The 25,122-nt window shown below is 53.8% G+C and overlaps 1 protein-coding gene across 1 annotated transcript in view; it reads right to left on the minus strand.

The window, feature by feature from the left end:
• Positions 1-2,324: 2,324 nt before the first annotated feature.
• The window catches only part of PRRC2B (proline-rich coiled-coil 2B), a 72,182-nt gene continuing 49,384 nt past the window's right edge, over positions 2,325-25,122 (minus strand). Inside the window, exons 16-31 of the mRNA XM_011931185.1 lie at positions 24,558-24,763; positions 23,890-24,035; positions 23,123-23,264; positions 20,709-20,791; positions 19,950-20,141; positions 19,608-19,805; positions 19,074-19,160; positions 17,730-17,834; positions 17,380-17,572; positions 16,325-16,422; positions 15,215-15,342; positions 14,413-14,653; positions 10,918-11,073; positions 10,226-10,317; positions 8,033-8,114; positions 2,325-6,786 (exon numbers count right to left, since the gene is read on the minus strand). Coding sequence (XP_011786575.1) covers positions 6,652-6,786; positions 8,033-8,114; positions 10,226-10,317; positions 10,918-11,073; positions 14,413-14,653; positions 15,215-15,342; positions 16,325-16,422; positions 17,380-17,572; positions 17,730-17,834; positions 19,074-19,160; positions 19,608-19,805; positions 19,950-20,141; positions 20,709-20,791; positions 23,123-23,264; positions 23,890-24,035; positions 24,558-24,763 — 2,284 coding nt within the window. The 3' untranslated portion in view covers positions 2,325-6,651. The remainder of the gene's footprint in view (positions 6,787-8,032; positions 8,115-10,225; positions 10,318-10,917; positions 11,074-14,412; positions 14,654-15,214; positions 15,343-16,324; positions 16,423-17,379; positions 17,573-17,729; positions 17,835-19,073; positions 19,161-19,607; positions 19,806-19,949; positions 20,142-20,708; positions 20,792-23,122; positions 23,265-23,889; positions 24,036-24,557; positions 24,764-25,122) is intronic.

Consider the following 25,122-nt stretch of genomic DNA (forward strand, 5'->3'; position numbering starts at 1 on the left):
CGCCCTGCTCGACGTTCGATTCACCGCGCCTGCGGGGGTCCGACGGGTAGCAGCGCGCGTGCGCACTGGGCGAGGGTGATGCGCGTGCGCAGCGGGCGAGAGCTCTGGGCCCGAGGGAGAAGCAGGTGTGAAACGCGGGAGTTCGCCTCCCTCGGGTGCTACTGCTTTGTGCGCCAGGATTTCTGTGTACTCTAAGCAGACATGCAGCTTTTTAAAAGCGCAGTGGGCTCCCACCCATCTTCCGCTCCTTGCTTTTTCACTCCATCTGGCGTGGAGATCTTAAATCTGCGTCTGCACAACGGCGTTCTGCCTGGCGCGCCAGTTTGCTCCTAGTTCTTTTTTTTGAGACGGAGTTTCGCTCTTGTTGCCCAGGCTGGAGTGCAATGGCGCTATCTCGGCTCACCAAAACCTCCGCTTCCCGGGTTCAAGCGATTCTCCTGCCTCAGCCTCCCCAGTAGCTGAGATTAAAGGCGCCCGCCACCACGCCCGGTTAATTTTTGTATTTTTAGTAGAGACGGGGTTTCTCTACAAATACCACCGCAAGGCCACTGGTTGCTGAGCAATGCGCCGCACCCCCAGTGGCAAAGGCAGAGCTGCCAGCACTGGGAGGAGGGCAACTTTAGCAGGCAAAAGTGAGTGGGTTCTGACCCCCCACTCAGCAGCAGAAAAGGCAAGTGTAGTCCACTGCACTCCAGCCTGGACTACAGAGACCCTGTCTCAAAACAAAAAACCAAACCAAAAAAACCCCGGACATGAGTGGGGGCTGCAAGACCATCAGAGGCTCCAGTAGGGGCTGCAAGACCATCAGAGGCTCCAGTGGGGGCATCTCCCCTAAACTCCATGGCAGAAGACTGGAGGCTTCTTCCTCCCTTCCCAGGGCTCCTCCTCCTCCATCAGCCTCTCCAGCCCCCTGTGCTCAGGGGTCAAGAGCCTTCCCAAAGGCCTGCTTTGGGGCAGACATGGTACTTTTGGTTGGGTGAATGCACCCCTTCCCATGTTTTCCCTGGAACAGTCTGCACCCAGAGCAGGGTAACTGACAGCAACGCAACCAGGCTGATGGATAACTCTTTTCAGCCTCACTTCTTGATCTCCTGGTCTATTTGTACGTTAATTTATACAGACCAAAAGGACACACTACAGGTTTAATAACCTTAATTACGGTTCTTGGCTGTCTGCAAGATTTTTTTTTCCATGTTGGTCAACATAGCATTAGATGACACCAGTTGAGAACTGAGTGGTTACTTCTTCATGGCTTACCCTTGAGGGGTTATGTGACTCACCCAAGATCCCGGAGAGAGGGAAGGAGCTGGGGCTCGCCTGTGTTTGTGGCCAGAGCCTGCAGGCAAACTGTGTTTACGGTGGGCAGGGAAGGTTCCCTGGGCCCCAGGAGGGAGTGGGGCTGGGCTGTTGAGCTTTGGTTCATGCCATGCTAACAGTGGTGGTGCCTCAGGACTGACAGCCTCCATCTTGCAAGTCCCCAACCTCAGGACTAGCCTCCTTCAGGGCCCGTGTCCTTTTGAGATTTTCTGAGCCACCTGTCCCTAGGGAGCAGTGAATCAGGGCAGCGAGTGTGGCTGGTTAAAGCCGAGATGCCTGTGCCCAGGTCCCCAACTCTCTTCCACAGTCAAAAGGCTTAGAAGGAAGTTGAGGGATTGGTGTTTCTCGCGGAAAGTGTTTTCTTTCTTGGAGGTAATTTGTAAGTTTTCTTAGCTGGTTCTAAGCACTAAGCTAAAAGCTACTGGTGACCTGGAATCCGCACTACCCCATGAGGTTGATACTATTACCATCTGCATTTTATGATTAAGGAGACTGACTTTTTCCCCAGGTCACACAGTAAGGCAATGGCAAAACTGAGAACTGCTGCCTCAACTCATTCTTACCTTCTATTCTTCGCTGCCGCAGGCCTGGGTGGCTTGCTCCTTCCCCACCCCAAAGCACAGCATAATCCTCCTCCACCCACTTCCTGCAAAAGCACTGCTGGAAGTGACACCACCACACACCACATCAAATGCTTACCTCCTCTGACCAGCTCATTTCTCATGGCAAATGATGGGGCCACAGGCAGGCACTGCACACAGCCAGATGCCATCCGTAGGAAGAGAGTGGAGAGTGGTTGGTGCTGCCGCATTTGGAAGATGCTTCTTAACCACGGGTTTCAATCCCTTCTCTACCCATACAGCTTCTGTTAAGGCATTTCGGCCGTGCCACTCCTAATTTCCATGTGAACTCTGTAAAATTAGAACTCTTTGATCTGTAGTTCTCTCTGGTCAAATTACCAAGAAAAGAGGGATGTACCACCTGAGAAAGCATGTTCAGCTTTATCTTTTTTAACTTTTTTTTATTTAAATAAGGAGAATTCTTTCATATGGAAAGAGCTAGTACAATCACATATTTGAAAGGAGAAACAATAGGTACTGAACCGGAGGGAAAGGGCGAGGGTTTGAGTGTGCCAGCACCGGCCTGGTGAATCCGCGATTCCATTTCCCATCCAAGGTAAGTTTCCCGAAATAACGTCTAAACAAGCTGCACTTACACCTCTAGCCATCGTCTGCCCTTTCAAATATCTGGTCTACATGGAAAGACAAAGAGGAAAGGCCGAAACATAAACAAAAGGAAACAAAACAAAACACAACCCTCTCAGGAACCGAACAAAAAACCCCCAAATCCTTTTTTACTACACAAGGCATGAGGTCAAAAGCTTAAGAGTACAGTGTCCCCTTTAGATCATGGGAGAAAGGCGTCCACACAGAGCCTTAGCAGGAATTTCCACTCCGAGGCTCCAGAACATGCTGAAGATGGGGCTCTGGGGGTGCCACTACCATCCTGGAGGTCACCAACTGGGGTGGAGACAGTGATGAAGAAGGTCTCACGTGCCCGAAGACCACCAGCCAGATATACACTGGTGGCCCTGGTGGAGCATGGCTGGGCAACAGCGTCCATCTCCAACACCGAGCCACTCCCGTCCTGGATGACTTCCTGCTTAGGTCCGTCACATTTCCGAAGAGAGCTGACTTTCTGGAAGCCTGCGTTTCCCATTCATCGCAGAATATGACAGAGCACACACACTCTGGTATCCTTGGTCTTCAAAGGCCATTTCCAGCAGACCCTCTAACCTAGGCTTGCTCTGCAGGAAGTGAAAAGGGACAAATGAAGATTTGAGGGGCAGCCTGCAGCTACTTGGCAGAGAGGAACCAAATGGCAAGGGAGAAGGCTCCACCAGAGCTGCCATGCTGCCGCAGCAGGCCAGGCCACAGCATGGCCGTGCACCTGTGTGCGCTCAGCTTCCAGAAGGCGTCACTGACCATCCGGAAGGCAGATCCAGAAGATAGGAGGGTGACAGCTCAGCTGGAGAGCACTGATGTCAATGTTTAACAATGTACCCCAGTGTCCCTAGAAGTGGCTGGAAGGACCACAGCTTTGGAACTGAACTGATTTTCTCGAGTGTGAAATAAAGTCATCCTTTGTTTTCCCCCTTAAGGAACCTAGAGCCAGAGTGTCTATGAATTCCAAGTTTGAAAACAATACAAATGTTAAAAAAAAAAAAAAAAAAAAACTGGGGGGAGAAGCCAACAGTTAAGAAAATCACACCGAATGCAGCTGGCATTGAAGTCCCCAGTGGGTGGATGAGCATTTCAGATGCACACCCACACTCTGGACTTCATCCCACTCTAGCGGACAGTGGACAAATACCACCGCAAGGCCACTGGTTGCTGAGCAATGCGCCGCACCCCCAATGGCAAAGGCAGAGCTGCCAGCATTGGGAGGAGGGCAACTTTAGCAGGCAAAAGTGAGTGGGTTCTGACCCCCCACTCAGCAGCAGAAAAGGCAAGTGCTGGTCTCCACCTGTTCCTACCAAGGCCCCGTGGTATCCTGGCAGAAGCCTCTGCATGTATCTGCGCTCTGAAGGTGGGGGTTTGAAAACAAAATAAGACCCTACGTCCTACTACCTTGAGCTTGGCTCTAAAACCACGTGAACGGAAGAGATATATTGCACCTTAAAACGTCTCTGCACTAAGACCTGCATTTAATCAGACCAAGGAGGGGTTGGGGCGCTGGGAGGCCTGAGGCCTGCCCTCAGCCCCCAGTCTCATTTAAAATCTGCATCTCAGCGAAGAGACTGCAGCTCAGGTCACACAGAGGTGGTGACTGCACCGAACTTCACATGCAATTTCCTGGCCTTTCCTGCACAGAATTAATTCAGACATTATATATAAATAGAGCAGTGAAACATTTACTTCTTTTTTTTCCATCTAGACCTACAACATCAATACATATAAATAAATTCTAGTGTTTTTTGTTTTTTTATTTGGGGTCAGGGAGAAGGAAGGAAGGAAATACCGGGTAAGAGAAAAGGGCTGGAGAACAGGTGACCTTTTTGTTTTTATTTTTTCTCAAACAGCAAGTACTGTGGGTCTGATGCCAGGTTCACCTGAAGGGTCTATCTTTTTAACAGCATCCGGGAAGCTTTTTCTTTCGACAGATCACACGCACCACCGTGTCAGGTGGGAGGGGTCTCGCCATGTGGCTCAAGTGTCCAGGTGGAGATGAATGTGTGGCTCCCGCAGGCCTGGACTCACCCAGGAATGGCTTGGCAAGGGGGGCGGATAGGGACAAAGAGGGCTCATCCCAGGCCCCACAAGCAGCCGCTTGCAGTGGGAGAAGGAAAAGCAGACACGCAGCTCAGGTAGGGAATGCCCGAACTGTCAGGTGGACAGCCCCTGGGGAAAGGACTCAAGCGTAAAGACTCGGGACGAAGAGGGAAAAGACCAGGGGAGGGCAGGAGGGGAGCTGCTGAAAGATGCAGGTGAACAGTAAAGCAGCTTTCAGTAAAACTGCTCCTTCCCAGGCAGCTCTGGGGTGGGCGCTGTTTGTAGGAGGCCGTTCTCCCACTTCCTTAGAATTGTGAGAGCAGTAAGAAGTTACTTTAGCAGTTCCTAAGATGCTCCTTCCCCATGTTCTACACTAGACACAGAGCTTAAAGCCCAAGCCCGAGCGCTGTCCTGCACCCGTGAGACGCCGAGGGCAGCCTCTGGGGGGGTGCATCCCCAGCCCTCTCCTCACCGTGTTCTGAGCTGGCCTCCTCTGGAAGAGCAGGTAGACGCTCAATGACCCCCAAGAACAGCTAAGAAACTTGAACTGTCCCCTTCCCTTTCCTCGGAATGACAGAATCTAGAGTGATTTCCTTGTTTCTTATTTAAAAACCACAAGCCCAGCACACGATGGCTCACACAAGCCTCTGGCTGGAGAAGCTGCCCCTGCAGAGACTGCGCAGGCCCACTGGACCTTGGTCAGCCCTCCACCCAGCCTCACCCTGCCCCCCCAGCCCCGGCCATCTGAAGACAAATGAGACAGATGCCTGCTGCTTAGCTCAGGCCCTCCTGTCCTGACAACCTGGGTCTACTGCTGGGAGTGAAGCAAAGGAGGAACAGGACAAACTCCCAGCAGCCTCACGTGGGGACCACACGCAGGTCCACTCCTCCGCCACCAAGTGGTGTTCACGATGAACTAGCTGTGTGGGAGGTGGAGACGGGTCCAGAGAAAGCAGCAGGCTCCAGAAGAGGAAGGAAGGAAAACAACAGGTTACAGAAGGCTTCAAGGAAAGAAGTGCGTGAAAAACAGCGCCCCTGAGGGGCAGGGTATGGAGCCCCAGAAGTAGAGCCCACGGGGTCTGGGATGGGCCTGTGGTGTCTCAGCTCATCCCATCTGGGCCAACCTGGGAGCCACCAGCAGCCATCTCCATGATTGGTCTCTAGTGCTCAGCACATCCACTGGCTTTAGAGGAGCTCAGGACAGGGACCCTGTGTGATTCTCATGCTAAAACCGTCATCAACTTCATGGGCTGCCTGTAGGCACCCTGGGCTCATCAGGCCAGAAGCTGGAACCCAAGTGTGACTCCCCCCGCCGCCACCTGCCTGCTGCTCTGCGCACCCCACTGCTTCCCAGGCAGGGAGCCAGGCACCAGAGTGCTCGCGACGGGTGCCCTCGAGAACCTCCATTTCTTTTTGCAAATAACCTCAAAGATGAACCAGCTGAGGAATCAGGAGGGGATGCATTCTTAAGAGTCACCTCTTAAGGTACTGCAGTGACGTATCAAATTAAACAGGACAGAGGCTAGAGATGGGAGGGGGGGAGGGGCTGGCGAGAAACATATAAAAGTTCAGCTATACACAGGGAGCTTGCGTTTCTGTTTTCTTTTCCTTTCCCCTTTGTAAAAACCTTGGCTATATTTTAAAACAAAAAGCCTCAAAGTAAAATGACCCTGCTGCCAAACCACTGTGCCTAGGAATGGGCGGCTGGGCCGGAAGCACTGCTGAGAAGGCGCCCTGGCTGTGCGGCAGGACAGGGAGGAGGCAGGGAGGGCGGATCTGCACTGCACGGGAGGCGTCACTCCACGGTCACGGTGGGAGCAGATGGGATGAAGGTGTCGTTTGCTTTTTTGTTTCATATCAAAGCAAGCGGGTCAATGCCATATAACCACGGGTGCAAGCTGGTTGACAACGGAGCTTTCGGGAGTGGAGAGGAGGGAGGTCTCTCAGTCCGGGCCAGGCATTTGGACGGTGGATCTGGTGAGGCTCCCGAGTGTCGGCTATGTCAAGGCCGCATGGCGGCACCATCCCCAGTGGGGCGAGGTGAGGTGGCAGCCAGGCACCATCAGGCCTTACTCTCCTCCACTTTGACAGCCCGAGGCTTGATCGCTCCGGTTCGCTTCATCTGGGAGGCAGCCGAGGGGGCCTCCTGCAGCTTCACGGCTCCCAGGCTGGGTTTCTCATCCACTCGTTGTTTTGCCTTTGGACAGATGAATGGGAAAAACAAAGTGACCCTGGTGCTGAAGTGTGTTTGGACACACAGTTCCCACCACTCCCTTCCTGCTCCTGAGTTGCAGGGAAAGCTCCCTTAAGTCGTCCGTCCCTTGGCTGAAGGACCAGACTTAGAAACCCTCCTCCTAGTAAGGAAAGTGGCGCGAGTGCCCTCTCTGCTCCCTCCCCATGAGCCCCGAGTGCAGTGATTCGGAGAGGCAGGAAGACACCGGGCCCTCCACAAAGAATTCCGCCATGGCACATCCCAGGGCGGAAGCAGTTCTGGTCCCAAGGCCAACTGGAAGAACCTTTTCAAATCAGTGCACCTCCTGCCCCGCAGGCAAAAAAGCCCCTTCGAGTAGATCCAAGTGCCCCCTGCACGTCTCGGAGCCCCCGACTGTGTGCTGGGGCCCTAGGCAGACTTGGCCCCCACAGATCTCTGGCCGTGATTCAGCCAAACCCCTTACCACTCCCACTCTGTAACCTTTTCCTGGGGCCCCATTCCTAGTCAGGGCTCCCCTGGTCTGTGGCTCTACACGGAGTGGGTGGGGAAGTCACAGAGCAGTCAGCGCATCTGCCCCCCACCAGGTCTGACCTCTGGAAGAAAGCTTTAGAAGCTCATTCCACACAACTCTCATGACCCCCAAGGGAACCAATGAGAGCAATCACTGCCCACCTCTACCAGCCAGGCACAGTGACTGATTCAAAACCCAGGTCTGAGGGGCCTAAGCTCTGAGCCTCAGCATGTTTTAGAGAACAGAGAAGAGAATAGTGCCTGCAGGAAAATACACTGCGATGTCCTTTTCATTATATGGGTAAAATTAACTTCACCTGTGCTCCCACCCAGCCAAGACAAAAACGAGACACACCACTGACTAGAACCAGCGCGCGCACCCGGGCTCCTAGAGCCGACCCCCAAACCTAACCGAGTCTCCCAGGGCACCTCAGCCCCGACCTGCCAGGGCTGGTCCACCTTCCAGCACCACCTCCTCAGAGGAATCGGCATCCTCCCTTCTCTGCAGGACAAGGAAGGATCCAGACGCCCGTCAAGAGGAGAAATGCCTTCGCCAGGAGGGACGCGGACGGCCCAGCTCCTGGTTCCGTGCTCTAACCGCTAGGGCATGGCTCTCTTTAGACAAGGAGCGCTCAGATAGGTTGGACAGTCCCTTCTCTTTTGGCGCTTGGAGACAGGCCTAAGTGTCCAGGGCTGAAGGGTCTGGAAAGCCATCTTCTACCTGTTGCACGTAGTGTCCCTGCACAGAGCCCATGTTAACTGCTGATCCAGAGGGCTTCCCACTGGGGCTAGCAGAGCTAGGCCTGAAAAAACCAAAGGCAGGGGTTGAGAATACACAACGTGTCACCACAGAAATGGAGTCAAAGCCTAGCACACGGAGGAGGCACAAGGAAGGAAGGGCCTGTGGCCAGAGGCGCGTGCTCGGGACGGTCCGTGGGATGGAAAACCACCATAGACCTAAGACAGCCCAGAACGCAGAAGGGTGAGGGGGTGGCCGTCACTGACCACCCCAGCACCTCCAGGACAGAGCTCAAGGAGACGCACCACAAGAGACGGAGGCCGAGGCCCTGTACAGGTGGGAACAGCTGTCCTGCTGTGCAGAAAGCGACACTGGCTGTCTCAGGGTCTGGACCAACATGATGCAGTGCCCCAGACGAAAGGCCTAGAAGCCTGACACTGAGCCAGAACTGTGCCGAGTATTGTTCTAGTCTTAACTTTTTAGAAGAAGGGGTGGAGGAACCAAAATGTAGAACATACTTCTAAATGTGTCCCACTGACCACTAGTTAGTTCCCAGGGATGTTGATTAGGTGCTACGTGGAAAACAAGTCTGCGGTCAAAAAGCCTAAGTGCCGTGTGCGGAGTTCAACAGGACTCTCAACCTAGGGCCGCTCAGCCTCTGTGTGGTGAACACCTCCCCAGCAGGCCACCCAGGGGACAGCACTCCCCCAAGGACCTGACCAGGGAACCCTTGTTTTTGCAGCGCACATCTCAGCGGCTCTATTTCCAGAACACTTTGGGAAACACTGCTTTACACAATTATAGCAATTCCCCAACCCCCCTAAAACACCATAGAAACAAAGCTACTAGTTTAAGGCTTCCACTGTCTAAATATGCTCCAAAGAATAATCTGCTGCCGTTCATTCCTACAACTATATAGACACAGGCGACTCTTGTCCTGTGAGGCTCTGTTCTCTGGCTTTTGCCTTTTTGAGGAAGGCTCTGTAGCCAGAGGCTTCTGGAATCTGCTTGTGGCAGCAGCAGGACAGCATCTGCTGAGACCTGCAGCTGCCTTCCTCCTTCCGGTTCTGCTCCATGGTCGCTACTGTCCAGCTATCTTTTTCACACAGTCCTGATGTTTTGGTCTATATGATAGACATGGTAGGAAAACAAAATGTACTAAAAACAGAAATAAATGAAGCCAGGAGAGTGAAAATAAGAACAGAAAAGAAAGAATGGGAGGAAAATTCACAAAAACCCCTTTCTCTGGAAATGAAGGTACAAGAGTGGAATGCCGTGACGGAAGACAGGCAAAGGGCAGCGGGGCAGAGGGGGCGCAGCCAGAGCAACTTGCAGACCATGGGGGCCCGGCTTCCAGAGCGCTCCTCGGGTCTGCAAGTACCTGTGTAGTCATGGGGACACTTTGTGGCACCTGATGGTATTAACCTCACAGGGCACCATGGGTCAGGCAGGTCTGTTTCACTCATTTATAAACACAAAGGGGTCTCAGGACTCTCCCACATGTAACAAGGGTGGACTGTACAAGCCCTCGGAGCCCAGGGCCAGAGCATGCTGCCTTCACACACCAGCACGGGCAGAAAAGGCAATGGACCAGAGGCTCTCGCCGGCATCCGACAGAGCCACCTGAGTATCCAGCTAAGGGGACCCTGAGACAGTTGCTGGAGGAGGAGACAGACACAAAAGAAGCAAAAAGAGAGTGCTGGTTTGTAGTGTGGAAGGAATGGCCCCACAAGCCCAGCAATAAAAAGTCCCCTGGCAGGGGTCATAGGGCAAGTCCGAGGAAAGAGACGCTAGGAAAGGCCATGCTTCTCCCCTTGCCAGGATGCAGCCCTGTGGCCAGTGGGTCCTGTTTTAGGATCTCATAGGAAGTCACGTCAGTCCTGACGCCTACTAAATGTCAGCCGTTCCTTTTCCTACCTTTCCAGGAAGCTCCCCAATCCAGAGCATCTTATTACAACGATTAAAGCCAAAACCACTCTCCTGATTCCTCACTCCCCCACGTTTAACTGCAACACAAGTGCACCCCAGTGCCGAAACACCACAGTGACACGTGGCCCACAGAGGGACCAGGTCTCTGGTGGCTCTCCCCAGGCCCACAGATTCTTCTGAGCCACCGGGCCACGGCTCTGGCAACTGCTCAGCTCATAGCACACAGTCCCCAGGGAGTGGTTTTACCTGTAGGTCTGTGGCGATGGCACGGGGCCTCCTGAAGGGACATTCTGTTTACTGTCGGCAAAGTGGAAGCCTTTCATCTCCATCTGAGAGGGCTAGAGAGACCAAGCAGCAACAAGTTGTCATTTGAGGCCCTGGACACAGCTGGACCACACAGACTCACTGAACAACCCAGGGCAGAGGCGGTGAGGGCCGTGGGAATTCCCAGGGAGGCATGTTCTAGAGCAGTGGTTTTTGGCACCAGGGCCCAGTTTCATGGAAGACAATTTTCCCACAGACCAGGACAGCTCTGCAGCCCAGGGGCTGGGGACCCCTGTTCTAGAGGAATCTGCAAGCCCCTCCCCTCCAAGCCAGACTCAAGAGGGCTGCTTCTTAGAAAGCAAGAACCATCACAATATTTTGTTCTTTTTAAAGTGAGGTGAGAGAGCCAATGAAGCATGGCCGTCCATAGCAGGGCCTCCTGGGGAGCCGGGGAGGAATGCTGATTCCTGGCCCTCAGCCCTTGACACCTTCAGAGTTCCCAGGACCTGCATGTGTGATGGCCCCACACACGGTCACCTTCCTTTCTGCCCTGACAGTCCTGCACACACCCAAACCACTGGCTCTTTCTACCACACAGGAGTACTTAGCTTGCTAGAAAAGGCTGGTGACACAAGGCCCCCTCCCTAGGATCAGAGACAGATGGGTCCCCTTACCTCTCTGCTGGTGTTCAGGACTGGTGGCTGGGACCCGGGCGGAGGAATCCTTCGGGGGGCCCCAACAGAGAGGCTCTGCCCAGGCGGCAGCTGAATGGACTGGGGCAGGATCAGCGGTTGCTGCCCAGAGCCGTACCGAGGCAGTGGCATGGTCAGCTGTTGGGTGACAACGACAGTCAGGAGGGGGACCGACCGATGCTACGGAGAAACCCCAAACACGCACCAAAGAGCGACTGCACATGTACTTCAAATTCATACACTTCAGAGGAACTAAAGCAAAGCCTGCACACAGCAGGACACGCTCTGATTCCTACTGCAGCACGGGAGACATTGCCCAGGATTTCACACCTTCCATGGCAGGGGCACGTCTTCTTGCTGGAATGGAGCAGGTGGTGAGAAAATGGGCAAGACGAAGCTGGCTGCAGGCACAGGAGCTAACAGCGTTACGTGCGTCTCATCCACATCTCTGCTAAGGGCTGCGTCTATCTTTCTCATCACATCTCTGCTAAGGGCTGCGTCTATCTTCGGCCCTTTCTGCCTTTGTCCGGCAAGTGCTTGCTAAAAGCATACGAGGTGCTGGGGAAGCGGCAGGGCCCTGTCCGACATGGGCCTGCACACTGCCAGGGTGGCATGTCACATGCTGGACACAGCTGCAGGACACTCAGGGTGCAAAGCGGCACAGGATCTGTGTGTGCACACGGGGCGGGGTGGGCAAGGAGAGGACGAGTGAGGAAAGTCAGAAGTAATGGCCAAGCCAAATCCCAAAAGATGAAAGCTACACCAGACGTGTATCTCTGCATTCCTCTGTACAGCACAAACATTCAAGACTTTCACTGTTTTGCATCAAGTGGTGGTAAAAACAAGACTGGGCTGGATTCTGGGCTGTGGGGGTCCTTTGAAGCATGCTGTGACAGGAGAACAGGGTGGCTGCAGGGCCTAACTAACTAGAAGAAGATAGGCGAGGGGGAGATGTGGGCTTGGAGACTCTTAAGGACAGGGGGACACAATGGGGTAGCAGGGCAGGGCCACGTTTGGTCTCTCAGTCACTGTCCTCTTCATCTCCGTGTTATTGAGTCCACAGTGGAGGGTCAGAAGGATCTATTGGAATTACATCACTGAGACTTGCAGTGGCCAGAGCCGCAAAACACCATGCTCCTCCTTGGAGCACCAACATGGTGCAGGATGCTGCCATTTAGAGTGCTGACTTGGGGTATGATCTGACTTGCCGGGAGGCCAGGTAGGAGCCCCTGCAGGAGCTGGACAGCGTGGAGCGGGGTGGAGGGGATGAGACACAGCTGGATTCTGAATGCTTCTAAAGCCAGAGCTGACAGGCCGCTGAAGGGTTGGGTGCGGGGAGGGGAGCAGGGAGCCAAAGAGGACGTGGACTGGACGAGCAGAAGGACGGGGAGGAACATCGAGTTTTGGATACGATGAGTCTTGAGATGTCATGAGACACCACAGCAGAGATGCTGGAAAGTCCACTGGATTTCAGATTCAATTCCAGGGACAGATCTGAGCTGAAGATGTCCATTTGGGAGTGAGGAGAAGATGGAGGAATTTAGAGCCATGACTCTTCAAAGATGCCCAAAGCAGGGCCCAGGGTCATGTCACCCGTTACGGACTGGGAAGGAGAGGGGACAGCAAAGGAGACTCAGGAGGAGGTCTAAGGCAGCAAGAAAGCCAGGAGTGACCGCCTGGTAACTGGGTGAAGAATGTGGTTCAAGGGTGTGGGGGGCGGGATTACGGGGTCAGCACTGCAACTCATCTGTGTACTGACAGGAAGGGCCATCTGATGCATGAGAGGGAGAGTTGCTGGGGCGGGGCCCCCCAGGGCCCCAGGCAGCACCCAGCACCCAGGCAGGGATGTAGCCACAGGGGTTTGGAGACTGTCACTGCTTCTGTTTCCTGGGTGACACAAAAAGGGAGGTCACGGATGGGAGGCAGCGAGGGGCAAGATGCAAGTCTGAAAAACTGCTAGGAGGGTGAGGGTTGGCTCAGAGCCACAGCTTGGATGAAATGCAAAGGCCATGTGGCTCAACGGACCTGCTGATGGGGAGGAAGAAGCCAAGCCAAGTGGGTGAATGACAAAAATGTGGGTGGTGGAGACTGGGCGTGGTGGCTCACACCTGTAATCCCAGCACTTTGAGAGGCCAAAGTGGGTGGATCACTTGAGGTCAGGAGTTCGAGACCAGCCTGGCTGACATGATGAAACCCCATCTCTACTAAATATACAAAAATTAGTTGGTGGGTGGTGGGCACCTGTAATCTCACCTACTCGGGAGGCTGAGGCACGAGAATCACTTGAACCCAGGAGACAGAGGTTGCAGTGAGCCGAGACTGTGCCACTGCACTCCAGTCTGGGTGATAGAGAGAAACTCCATCTCAAAAAAAAAAAAAAAAAAGAAAAGAAAGAAAGAAAGAAAAAAAGAATTTTCGAGTTGGGTCACTAGAGGGAGTTGAAAAAGCCAGAGGTGACAACTGAGAGGGACGCTGAAAGTTGAGATTATGCGAGAGCTACAGCTACTGGGAGCGGCCAAGCCTAGAGAGGACTGCACAGAGCAGGGGCCCAAGTGAACAAGGGCACCAGTGGCGAGGAGGGTACAAACTGCGTGGACAGGGTCCATGGCACAAAGACCCAGGGTCATCTCTGCAGACATCAAAACCACTAGGAACTGGAACAGGAGAGTGGAGACAGACTGCAAGCCAGGCCAGACAAAGAGGGTGACCCTCAAAGGTGCCAAATGCTGCCCAAAGGTCGACGGAGAAGAAGATTTCACAGCAGACGCTGGATGTGGTGACGGCACCATAGCAGTGTGGGGGGCTTCTCAGGCACAGTCTATAGTGTGGGCTTTAAAGCTGGGGTTTCAGGGAGGAAGGAAAGAGTCTAGAAGCATCAACAACTATGCAAACAGGACGCCTACCCCATTCCACACCCTACTGCACAAGGGCAGGGAGAAAGGAAGGAGCCCCCATCTGGGGACTGCAGGAACAGGCAGTGCTGAGGGGACAGCCAGGTCTTGAGAATAAAGAGGGGGATGAGGGGCCAGGGGTGGTGGCTCACGCCTGTAATCCCAGCCCTTTGGGAGGCCAAGGCGGGCAGATCACTTGAGGTCAGGAGTTCGAGACCAGCCTGGCCAACATGGTGAAACCCCATCTCTACCAATACAAAACTTAGCCAGGCGCAATGGCACACACTTGTAGTCAGCTACTCAGGAGGCTGAGGCAGGAGCATCGCTCGAATGCGGGAGGCAGAGGTTGTAGTGAGCCGAGATCATACCACTGCACTCCAGCCTAGGCGACAGACTCTGTCCAAAAGAAAAAAAAAGTGATGGGGCTACTCAGAAGAGGCTGATTTCCTGCACACTGAGGAGCGGGCACGGTGGCTACCAACGAACAGCATGATAGGCCAGCACACACTGAGGCGGGTGGAAAGAAAAGGCAAGGTCGTGAAGGAAAGAAGCCTAGGGCTTCGGGTGGAGTGACTGAATTCCTGACCTGTGGGAGCTGGGAGTCCAACATCTGGGAGGCACCCAGGCTGGCAGCCTGGCCGAGCTGGCCCTCATAGACCAGGGCTTGGTTCCCGCTCATGGGCTGGTAGGGTGAGCCAGACTGCGGCTTCACCATCTCCAAGGGCTGCATGCCTGGGAACGCAGAGTACGGAGGCTTCAAGGCTGTGCCCCCAGAGAGGATCATGGTGCTGGGTGGTGACAGGCTGGGGTGCATGTACACCTGAGATCTGCAAAAGTCAGACAGATGGTCGGGATCAGGTCGATGAGTCCAGCTGCGGGTCTCGTCCCATCCCTCAGACATCCCCCAGAGAGCTTGCTAAAACACAGATCCCCGGCCCCACTCCCAGAGCGCGACTCAGAGGGTCCAGGATGGGGCCTGAGAACAAGCTCTTAGATGGCGCTGATGCTGCTGGATTAACCAAGTGAACACATCCAGGCTATATGAGGTACAGGACATCAGCCACAGTGACTGGCAGCCACACTGACGGAGCAGCCCGCGGTGGCAAGGAGGCAGGGAGTCAAGGGGAGAGAAGGAGGAAGGAGCAAGGGAAGGAAGCAAGATGACATGGAAAAGCAAAACAAGGCCTGCCACATATCAGCTCGCCCCAGGCCTCTCCTAGAGCACAGTTAACAACGGACTGAAGAGTGATCCAGAGCAAAGCCCCACCGCCCCCCACCCCAGTGCCCCAAAGCAGAGAAGCACCAAACAGCTGCAGGACAAAGGCTGCACACAGGGCTGAGGCCCTGGCTGTGAGCTGCCAGCTCCACAAGCTGGTACATGAGCTCACCTGAAGGGCTGTAAGGAGCTGAAGATCTCCTGGGACTGGGACACAGGAAGCCCACCCCTCAGTCCAAGCTGAGCTTGTGCCTGCAGAGATGTGTGGAGGGAGATAGGGATCTGCTGGGCAGCGGCGGCCTGTGAACAGGAAAATGGGGTGGTGGAGGTAACCGCAAGGCCCATCCAGGTGATTCCTCCCCTCCCACCTCCCCTGCCCCTCTCCATATGGCTGCTGGAACACCGCCCAAAATTCGAATGCCAGCATGTCATTCCTGGGCTTCCCTTGCTATTGGGATGAAGCCTATAATGAAAAACTGGTAGCAGCCCCAAACCGCAGCATCTCCCTACCCTGGAATTCTATACAGCAACAAAAATGGATTCTAGCACATACATCAACAGAGGTGAGTCCCAGAAACATAATGCTGAATTTAACAACGTACAAAAACAAAGATACATGCAGTTTGACCCAGTTATGCAAGAACCAAAATCTCGAAAACCAAACAATACAGCAGTTAAGAACATGTTTTTAAAGAGGTCAGCAGAGACCACGTCCTCCATCAGCAAGCCTGCACTTGGAGCAGATTCTGCCTGGAAGTCCACTGTCGTGGCTGTGCAGGCACATGGGTCTGAGGGGCGGCTGAACCATCCCAAAGGCCCAGTACCCGCGTTAGAGGGGAGACTTCCAAAAATCACCCCTTGGCAGCACAGAAAGTATGCCAGTCCTGCATAAATAACCAACGCCTGCTCATTTCTAAGACTACCTCTTTCTAATGCATCCATGCCTGGGAGTTTAGGCCTTTCTTCTCTTCATCAGAAGGATACCTGATCACCAAAGAAAATTCCATTTTAGCTAATTCCCCGGCTAGGACACAGGAGGGAGAACTTTGAGAAAGGAAAACTAAGCAGAGTCTGGAGCAGCCAACTCCACTCCTCTTCCCTGTCTCTTGTTTATTCACTTAACACATGTCTCCTGGCTGCCGTGGCGGGCCAGGTGCTGGTCACCACATGTGAGGGGGACGGAAAACCAGACAGACAATGAGCAGATAGAGCAAGTCAATTCCGCCTTGCGCTGGCTCCTCCCCACCACCCCCAGCCAGGCCACCTGGCTGGCTGCTGTCACCTGTTGGTAACTCTGCTGCTGAGGTATCGTTTGAGGAACGAGCCGGGGCTGACTTGCAAACACATGGCCATCCAGGTACAGGGGCGGGAGGTGGCTGCCTGGAAACAGAGCGGCAGAAGGGAGGTAGACGATCAAGCCTCACTACCTCTGAATGTCCCTGACGGCGACAAGTCTACAGGTCTGCTCTACCCAGGAGAGTCAGTGGGGACAAGGGCGTGTGTACAGAGGCTGCTCGGTTCCCTATGTGCCTGAAGCACGCGCCTGCTCACAACACGCCTGGCACGCACCTCAGGGAACCCAGGGAAGGTGCAGCGTCAGACCTAGGAGGAGGAAGGAGGCAGGTGGGCTCTGGCCTACCCTTCCCACCTCCCGCTCATCAACTGCCCCAGACACTCGAAGGGCCATTCTACTTTAACCAGGGCTGCCTTGGTCTCTCAGTCACTGTCCTCTTCATCTCCCTGCTATTGAGTCCACAGTGGAGGGTCAGAAGGATCTATTGGAATTACATCACTGAGACTGGCAGCTGGGCCCTCAAAACCCCCACGCTTTCCCTTGGGGGCATCGACACATGACAAGGATGGCAGCAGTCAGGACAAAAACAGCTACCAGTGACTAAGGGCTCTGTTGATACAAAGCCCTTTCCAGGTAAGACCTGACTTCACGGGTGTGGCCACCTCATGGAGCAATGTCATTGCCCTCGTTTCATTTAAGAGAGGAGGACGCTGTGGTTCAGTGAGAGCTGCTCACCAGGCAAGGCAGCACAGCTCCAGCACGTAACCCAGGTCTGACTCAAAGCCAAGCCTTTGCTCACTCCTCTCAGCTGTAGGCAGGAGTGCCTCGCTGTCGTCCCCCAGTTCTGTTTCCCAGCACGGGAAAGCAGAACGTGCACATTACCAGCAGCACATGGGAGCTATGGCCACTGGGCCTAAAAACAAGTTGCTACTTCTACCTGCTACTTAAAACAAGGCCAGGAGGTGGCGTTCGGGGCTGTTAATCCGTTTCTCTTGATAATAAATGGAGAAGGACCCCAAGGCCTGGCTCAGGGGATGAGATACCTGGCATAGAAGCAGAAGGTGCTACAGAGGCCACAGGCATGGGTGGCATGGACACTCCACCGAAGGAGCTGTAGTTGACCCCGCTGGAGGCACCCACAGAGGATGGAGGCTGGATGCCTGAGCCAGCGCCGCCTGGAGAGCTCTGCTCCGGCAAACTGGGGGAGTTTTCCCAAGCCTTGCGCGCAGACTCCATCTTCAGAAGCAAGGGTGGGGGAGGGATGAAAATTACTATCATGATGGCAGTGGGCAGCACCGATCTAAGCTTTCGGGGGTTCAGGGACTCCTCCCTTCTGCCTCTTTGTAAGCTAAGGTACTAGGTGGGCCCTCACCCAACTCAGGGCTGGTGTTACCTTCAGAGTAAGGTCGGCGGTGGGGAAGGACATTGGGGAGAGACCAATGGCCCTCTGGATGTGATGGTCCCGCCGCAGGATGGGGATACTCTGTGTTAACCCTGCCTGGAGAGGAGGAAAAAGAAACCATGGAACACACACAGGCACAGAGACGGCTTTGCCCAAACCCATCCACGGCTCGCCTGCACACACTCAAGGCTCGTCCAAATGCCGTCTATGACTTGCCCAAACCCATCCGTGGCTTTGCCCAAAAGCACCTACAGTGCTGAGCAGCATCTATGAATTGTCCAAATGCATCTTCAGTATTGGCCACATGTACCCAAGACCACCCCGATGAAACTGATGGCAGCCAAGACTATGACTGATCTCCTTGAGATAGCTGCCTCCATCAGTTTCCTCCACACAAGTCTGCAGAGAGCCACCCCCATATCCACACTCCATGGTGCCCGCCAGACAGGAGAGCCATGTCCCGGCAGTATAAATACGGACTGGCTGCCTGCACGCAAGCACCTGGTTCAGAAGGCACCTGCCACCTGGCCTGGAGACGCCTTGGGCCAGACAGGGAAGGCTGTGCCCCTCAGCAAACAGTGAAAAAGAGGGCTCTGGTAACAGGTTGAAAATGCAACAGTGCCTCCCGTCTCCTGCAGATCCCCGGTGTCCATCCACACATGATAGAGACTGCAGACTCTCAGAGTAAAGAACCTTGTTGAGCCCAGCACTTCCACATTTTTTCCCATTCAACACCTGTGAACATTGTACGGCACTCACATTCCTTGGAATCCCCTGGGAAACGCTGCCCAAATGATACTCATTCATTCAACATATGCACTAGCACCAACCCCTGCAGGCGGTGAGGACAGAGCAGTGAACCAGACGTCACTGCAGCAGCCTCGGCCACAGCCCCAAGTGGCCACAACAGATGCAACTGCCAGCTCCTGAGCCCACGGTGGAGCGCCAGGTCTTCTGGATCACAACAGACTGCAGGTGGCAGGGACCCTTGGATGGTGAGATGGGGCCTCCTGAGGAGGGCTCTCCTACTCAATCTGTGCGCCCCTTACCCCTGGCCACGGAAAAGGTAGCCTGAGTGTGGGCTCGCACCTGGCACAGAGGAGACAATGGAACCAAAGACAGCCAAATAAACCAGACCTTAGGAACTATACGAGCCCCACTGGAAGGTCACAAAACCTGGGCAGGAACATTTAAGCACCTTTTAAGGACATGGAGCTGCTAGCAACTGAGTCACGTGCCAGCTCAGGTCACCTGATATACATGTGCTGTCTCCTTCGCCCAGGGCCTGCCAGCCCCAAGCAGCGAGTGCAGCCAGAAGTGGAAGTGTGGACTTACATTACTGGCCAAGGCATCCTGAAGTTTAACAACCGGACTCCCAGCAGGACCAGAGGCAGAACCAGGTGGCAAGCTGAAATCGGAGTCCTGGAAAAAAAAAAAAAGCCACACAGCCCACTGAGATCCTCCTGGCTCTCCATTCCCCAGAGGCACATGTTAACGTGATGCAGTTTCCGTGACTCGAAAACTCCACTGAGCAGCATTCACTGGAACCACACATGAGCGAGATGGCCAGAGGCTTCCCATGGCACAGGAGACAGGACGCCAGCTCCACTCCTTTCCCCCTGTCCCTTGGGTGGCCTGACAGAAACAGGGAAGATCACTGGCCTGTCTGGTGTCAGTGAAGCAATCTTTAAAGCAACTCAACAGAGCACTGGCCACATGCAGGACTCCACACCAACACTCTAGCCGCTGGAAGAGTGCTTGGCTCCCGTCCTTCTATTCTTTCTAGGAGATAATCCTGTCTGAGCCCCCCACCTCTCCAAGTACCAAAAATAAAAAGTAAAAAAAGCAAGCAAGAAAACAAAGCCTCACTTTTGGATTGACTCCAAATTCAATGGGTGGCACAGGCAGCACGGAGTCCACGTGAATCTCTACCCCGTTAACAGGCGGGACCACAGCCCCTTGCAGCCGCTCGGCCCCCTCTGAGCCCTTCCTGTTTTTCAGAGAACGCTCGTTGCCGATGGGTCCTGGTCTGTGTTCCTTGCTCTGTCCAGAGCCTTGTTCTGAATCCTTGATAAAAAAGCAGAGGGGTGGATAAAAAAACAGACGGGAATGACCACACTCTCCGGCTTCTACTGTCACAGGAACTGAGGAACGAGACGATGGCCCCTTCCACCCAGGCCCTGGCCACTGTGACTGGAACGTCCAGGTTACCTTCTGCTCAGATGGCTTTGGGGCCTGCTCCTTGTGGCTGTCAGCCTTGGGTTCCGCCAGGCCGGGCCCGCTCATCTCCTCTGGCTTCAGAGTCCCATACGGAGAGCTGCGCTGTGAGGAGGTCGCGGACGACTCCCGAGACTCGGCACTCAAGTCAACGCCACTATCTCCCTGGCTGCTCTTAAAACCCTGCTGTGCAGAGCACAAAATGGGTTATAGCCTCAAACTCCCAACTCGATTATCCAGAGAGTAAAACTGCATGTGGCACAGAGACTTGTCTACCCCAGCTGCATGCCCCTTGCCAAGTCTGGTCCTGATCTTGATCCTGCCCTGCTGAGGATGCCTGACAACTTACATGTGGCCAAACACACCAACCCCAATACAGCTTGTGACCACAGAATCTTCTGCGGCCCCAGACCGAGGCTGCCATACCCATCTCACTTGTGACCCACACTAGACCACATGGCCGCTGATGCCAGTTCAGAGGAGGCCCTGAATCCCTCTACCCACCCAGTGTTGGGTCCTCCCTTGTTACCTCTTTTCTCTTTCTCCTGCTCATGCACATCCCACGCACAGGCCAGAAATCAAGATGGAAAACCACTGATGAGCTTGGCCCCATGGAAACAACCTAATTCCAAGCTCAGCTGCTGTGGCAGGGGCTTGGTTGGGTTGGATGCACAGATCCATGGCAAGCCAGCTGTCTGGATGGTGAGCTCACACTCATGCCAGGAGCAGCATGCGGGCAGTGGCCACACTCACCTCTGTGGAGCCAGTCTCGGTGCTGCTGAAGGCAGTGACGGCTTTCCTCCAGGAGTCGTTGGCTGGGGCCTGCACAGGGAGAGCTGCCAGGGGAGGGAGACAGAGTCAGGGCATCAAAGAGCAACCCGTCTAGAGAAACACGAGTTTATGACTCTTAAAGAACAAGCATAGGCACAGCTTGCAGAAATCCAACTCCCCTGCCTCCCCTGCACCCCCAACCCCAGCCCCCTACCTGTGACACCCAGTGAACAGCTGTTACGTGGAAGAGCTGGTCTGACAGTCTTACCCAACTTTCCGCATCCTCACCCAACGTGTTTCTCAGCATCTCACTCATTACGGGAGAGGGTGAATAGGGCAGAGCCCTCACTCCTGCCCATCTGGATTCTCGGTTGCTATTTCTGCTATGCTCATGCTTCCTTTCACTTACACTATTTCTAAAAGTTGGTAGCTTCTTTTTTTTTTAATTTAAAAATATATATTTCTTTCTTTCTTTTTTTTTGAGACGGAGTCTTGCTCTGTCGCCCAGGCTGGAGTGCAGTGGCGCAATCTCCACTCACTGCAAGCTCTGCCCTCCAGGTTCACACGATTCTCCTGCCTCAGCCTCCCAAGTAGCTGGGACTACAGTCGCCTGCCACCACGTCCGGCTAATTTTTATTTTTATTTTTGTATTTTTAGTAGAGACGGGATTTCACTGTGTCAACCAGGATGGTCTCTATCTCCTGACCTTGTGATCTGCCCGCCTCGGCCTCCCAAAGTGCTGGGATTACAGGTGTGAGCCACCACGCCTGGCCTTCTTTCTCTTTTTTTAAACAATAGAGACAGGGTCTCACTCTGTTGCTAGTCTTGAACTCCTGATCTCAAGTGATCCTCATGCCTTGGCCTCCCAAAGTGCTGGGATTATAGGTGTGAGCCACCGCTCCTGGCCAAAGTTGGTGGCTTCTACAGAGTCTCTGAAAGGTCCAAGTGGGTATTGCTAAAACTTTTTAAGCTCACAGACCACTTCTTGAGTGGCCCTGGATCCTGAGCCCAGAAAAATAGATATGCATGCAAAAGCTGACATGCTAGCAGGGGGTGGGGGCACATATCTGCAATCCCAGCTACTCAGGAGGCTAAGACAGAAGGATTGCTTGAACTCAGAGGTTCAAGTCCAGCCTGGGCAACATAGTGAGACCCCATCTGAAAAACAAAAACAAAAAAACAACAAAACAAAACAAAAATCCTTTCACATGCTATTTTAATATCCAAGGGCTCTCTGAAGCCATCCTTGGACACAACCCGTGGTCTGAGGAACCAATGAGAACCTGCAGAATTCTGGAGGAAAAGATCTGACAAAAGGGGATGATGACTCACACCTGAGAGTCACATCTGACTCACATCTGGCAGCTCAACCAATCTGGCGCCTGGGCATTTTTGGACATCAATACTATGACACCTGTCACTCAGTCACTACCAAATGTAGCGTTATTGCTGTTTTATCAAAAAACTGGGCATGTCGAATATTATTTTGTAGTTTACAAGAACCAAAGTTTTCACCGAGCACAGGAGGACAAGCTATGTGGAAACAGTGCAAGAATCAAGGCCCAGAACTCAGTGTCTCGGGTGCTTGTCCCATGACCCTGGAGTCCCCTGAGTCAAATCCTTTCCCTCTAAAACCTCAGCTGCTTTGCAGAAAACTGAGCTGGCACTAGGTGACCTCTCCGAGCTCCCCTCATGGGCCCGAGCTGTGAAATGTCAAATGTCCTTACTTTATTCATCTATGCACCCTCTGGGCTAATAGTGCAGGCTCCTGGCTCACGTAAGCCTCAAGAAGAACGTATTCTTTGAAAATAGCTTTTTATTTTACAAGGGAAAATGCCCAGAAAAATTACATTTGATATAGAATTTAAAAAAAAAAAGTTTTCAGGGCAACGAATTTTCTAAAAACTAACGTACACCCTCTTCTGGTCTCAGTTTGCCTTTCCAGAAGAGCATTCAGGAAGGAGTTTCCAGAGCCTTCCCCATGTTAAGAAAGGGTGCACAGCACAGAAGAGAGCTCCTGAACTCTTGCTGCTGGTCTCTCAGTCACTTGCTTCTCTTCCGTAAGTTAGTGGGAGAAAATGACAACTGACAAAGGTGGCCAGGCCCACTAGTGCACGATCTCAGCTCAAGGGGCCATCCTTTTCCACATGGCTGGACATAATGAATGCTCTGCTCTTCTATCAGATTTTAGGCAAGGAAAATTGTGTATCTGTTTGGGGGCTGCAGCAGCAAATCGCTCAGATGGCATTCGGCACTAGCTCAGCAGCGGAACCCAGCAAACAGGTACTACTCCATCTATATTCATAGCTCAAAAGCAGGATTCTCCCCAAGAAACAAACCCGGTCTGTGATGTGACCTTGGGCACCACAGCTGGGGTCACACCCCCCAACTCTCACCCTGGCTGCTGCTCTCCCAGATCTCAGTGCCCAGGCTGCTGCCAGGCACGGTCACGTCACCTTGCTCCAGACATAAGTTGTTCTGCTTTTTTGCAAATCGAGGAGGAATACGGGAGGAAAGGCCTCGACCTTTGACAGGCACCTGAGGGGAAGAAAGGGTGCTGTAGTCTAGCTTAAGGCACAAAGATTGATAAATTCTCCCGAGGATAAGTGTCCCAGGTACCAAAATCACACCACCTGAAAATGCTCCAGAGACGTGTGGGATGCTCATCTCCCAAAAACTCAAGCAGAACTGCGATGCCAAGCAAAGCACCCCCCAGGAAAGACCTGAAAGGCCAATGGACCGTGACCTGTGTGTGGGTCCAGCCCTCACTCCCTTTTAGTACAGGGTTCATGATCCATGTGACTTCAGGGAGACAAATCTCATTCCACTCACGAATGAGGAGTGGGGAGGGAGGAGGAGCCGGGAGCTGACGGAGGTCTGCATCTTGGCTTGGACGAGTTTCCACTATTATCACCCTAGACAAGTCACCCTCTTCCAGACTCAAGTTTCTTCCTCTGCATCAGTGATGCCACCACCTAGTCCTACTTTGACAGAAGGGCCTTAGTAATAGCAGGCAAGGGGAGGCAATGTGTGCTTGCTGAATACTGTCTTCCTCTCTGCCACCTTGAGCTTGACCGAGAACTCCCTTACTCTCTGGCTCTGGGTTTCCTGGGCATCAGCCAGCCTGCCCTCCCGCCCCATGCCCCGCCCCCCAACCCCTCACCTGCACGGCCTGCTCCTTCTTTCTTCTCTCTTCCTCCAGCAGGCGGCGCTGCTTCTTGGTCAGGACTTCGATGAAGCCTTCGCCCACCATAGAACCCACCTCACTATCCTCCCCGGGACCGGACCCGCAATTTTCGATGATGGCACCTGAACCAAGATTTCACGAGAAGGAACAGTCTTTCCATTCACCAGGAGGCAAGAACAACCCAATTCAACAGGCACCTAAGATCTAGCGTCAAGCTCAACAGAAACCTGGACAGCACTTCTGCACCTTTCTCAGGCCACCTCTGATCTAAAACGTTGTTATCCCAAACCAAAGAGGCCCAAGGGCACGACTGAGAGAACACACAAAGGGCTTAAACCCCAGCTCTGCTCCTACAGCTGTGTGACCTTGGACACACCACCGAACATCTCTGGGCCCCAGGCTTCCTCTCTTTCAAACGCAGAAGCCGCAGGGTGTCACAGGGATTCAACAGGCTGTGAGCAACACCCGTGGGAATCCTACCTACTCTGCTCAACTCTACAGCCCCAGAATCCAGCCCAGTGCCTGGCCGAGCTGTTCCCAAAAGCTACGGTACTCAGTGCAAAAGCAAACTCGGGAGGCCCGAGGGCTGCCCGGCCCCTGGTTCCACCTGAGTTCCTTCCCCTGAAGATGTGAGGACGACTTACTTCCATAGTTCAGGTCAAACTGTTTCACGGCCTCTCCCTGTTCACTTGCCCTCGGAGTAGCCAACTTGGCCTCCTTCTCTGCCTTCTTACTGGAGGCTTCGGGAAGGTCAGCACTGGCATGGGCTGCCCGCTCCAGGGCATAAGGGGAGTGGCCACTCCCACTGCTACAGCCACTAAGACCTCCAGGCAAGGCCTCGTCTGGGGATCTGTAAGGGAAAGAGGATCTTGTTAACCAGAGGCTGTGGAAGGAGGGAAAACACCGCACGTGCACACTACCTGCACACAAGCCCAGCACCCTGATCTGGGTCTACTTCCTCTCGCTGACTCCTTGGGTGGGGAGGAGCGGCTGGCTGGCCACAGTGCATCCATGTCCATGTGCAAACACACGTGGAAGGCTGCCCCCGCTGGCTCTGCCTGCTCCTGGGGAAAGTGGCTCTGTCACCTTCTGCTCCCAAGGGCTCTCCCACATGCTATGTTCAGAGAGTGTAGCGGGGAGAGAGTCAAGGGGAATGTGCTCGGAATGGAGCCGCCAGCATTTCTGCTCCTCTCCAGGACTGCCCTGCCA

This window comes from Colobus angolensis, unplaced genomic scaffold (genome assembly GCF_000951035.1).
Source record: "Colobus angolensis palliatus isolate OR3802 unplaced genomic scaffold, Cang.pa_1.0 Scaffold9, whole genome shotgun sequence".
Lineage (NCBI taxonomy): Eukaryota > Metazoa > Chordata > Mammalia > Primates > Cercopithecidae > Colobus > Colobus angolensis.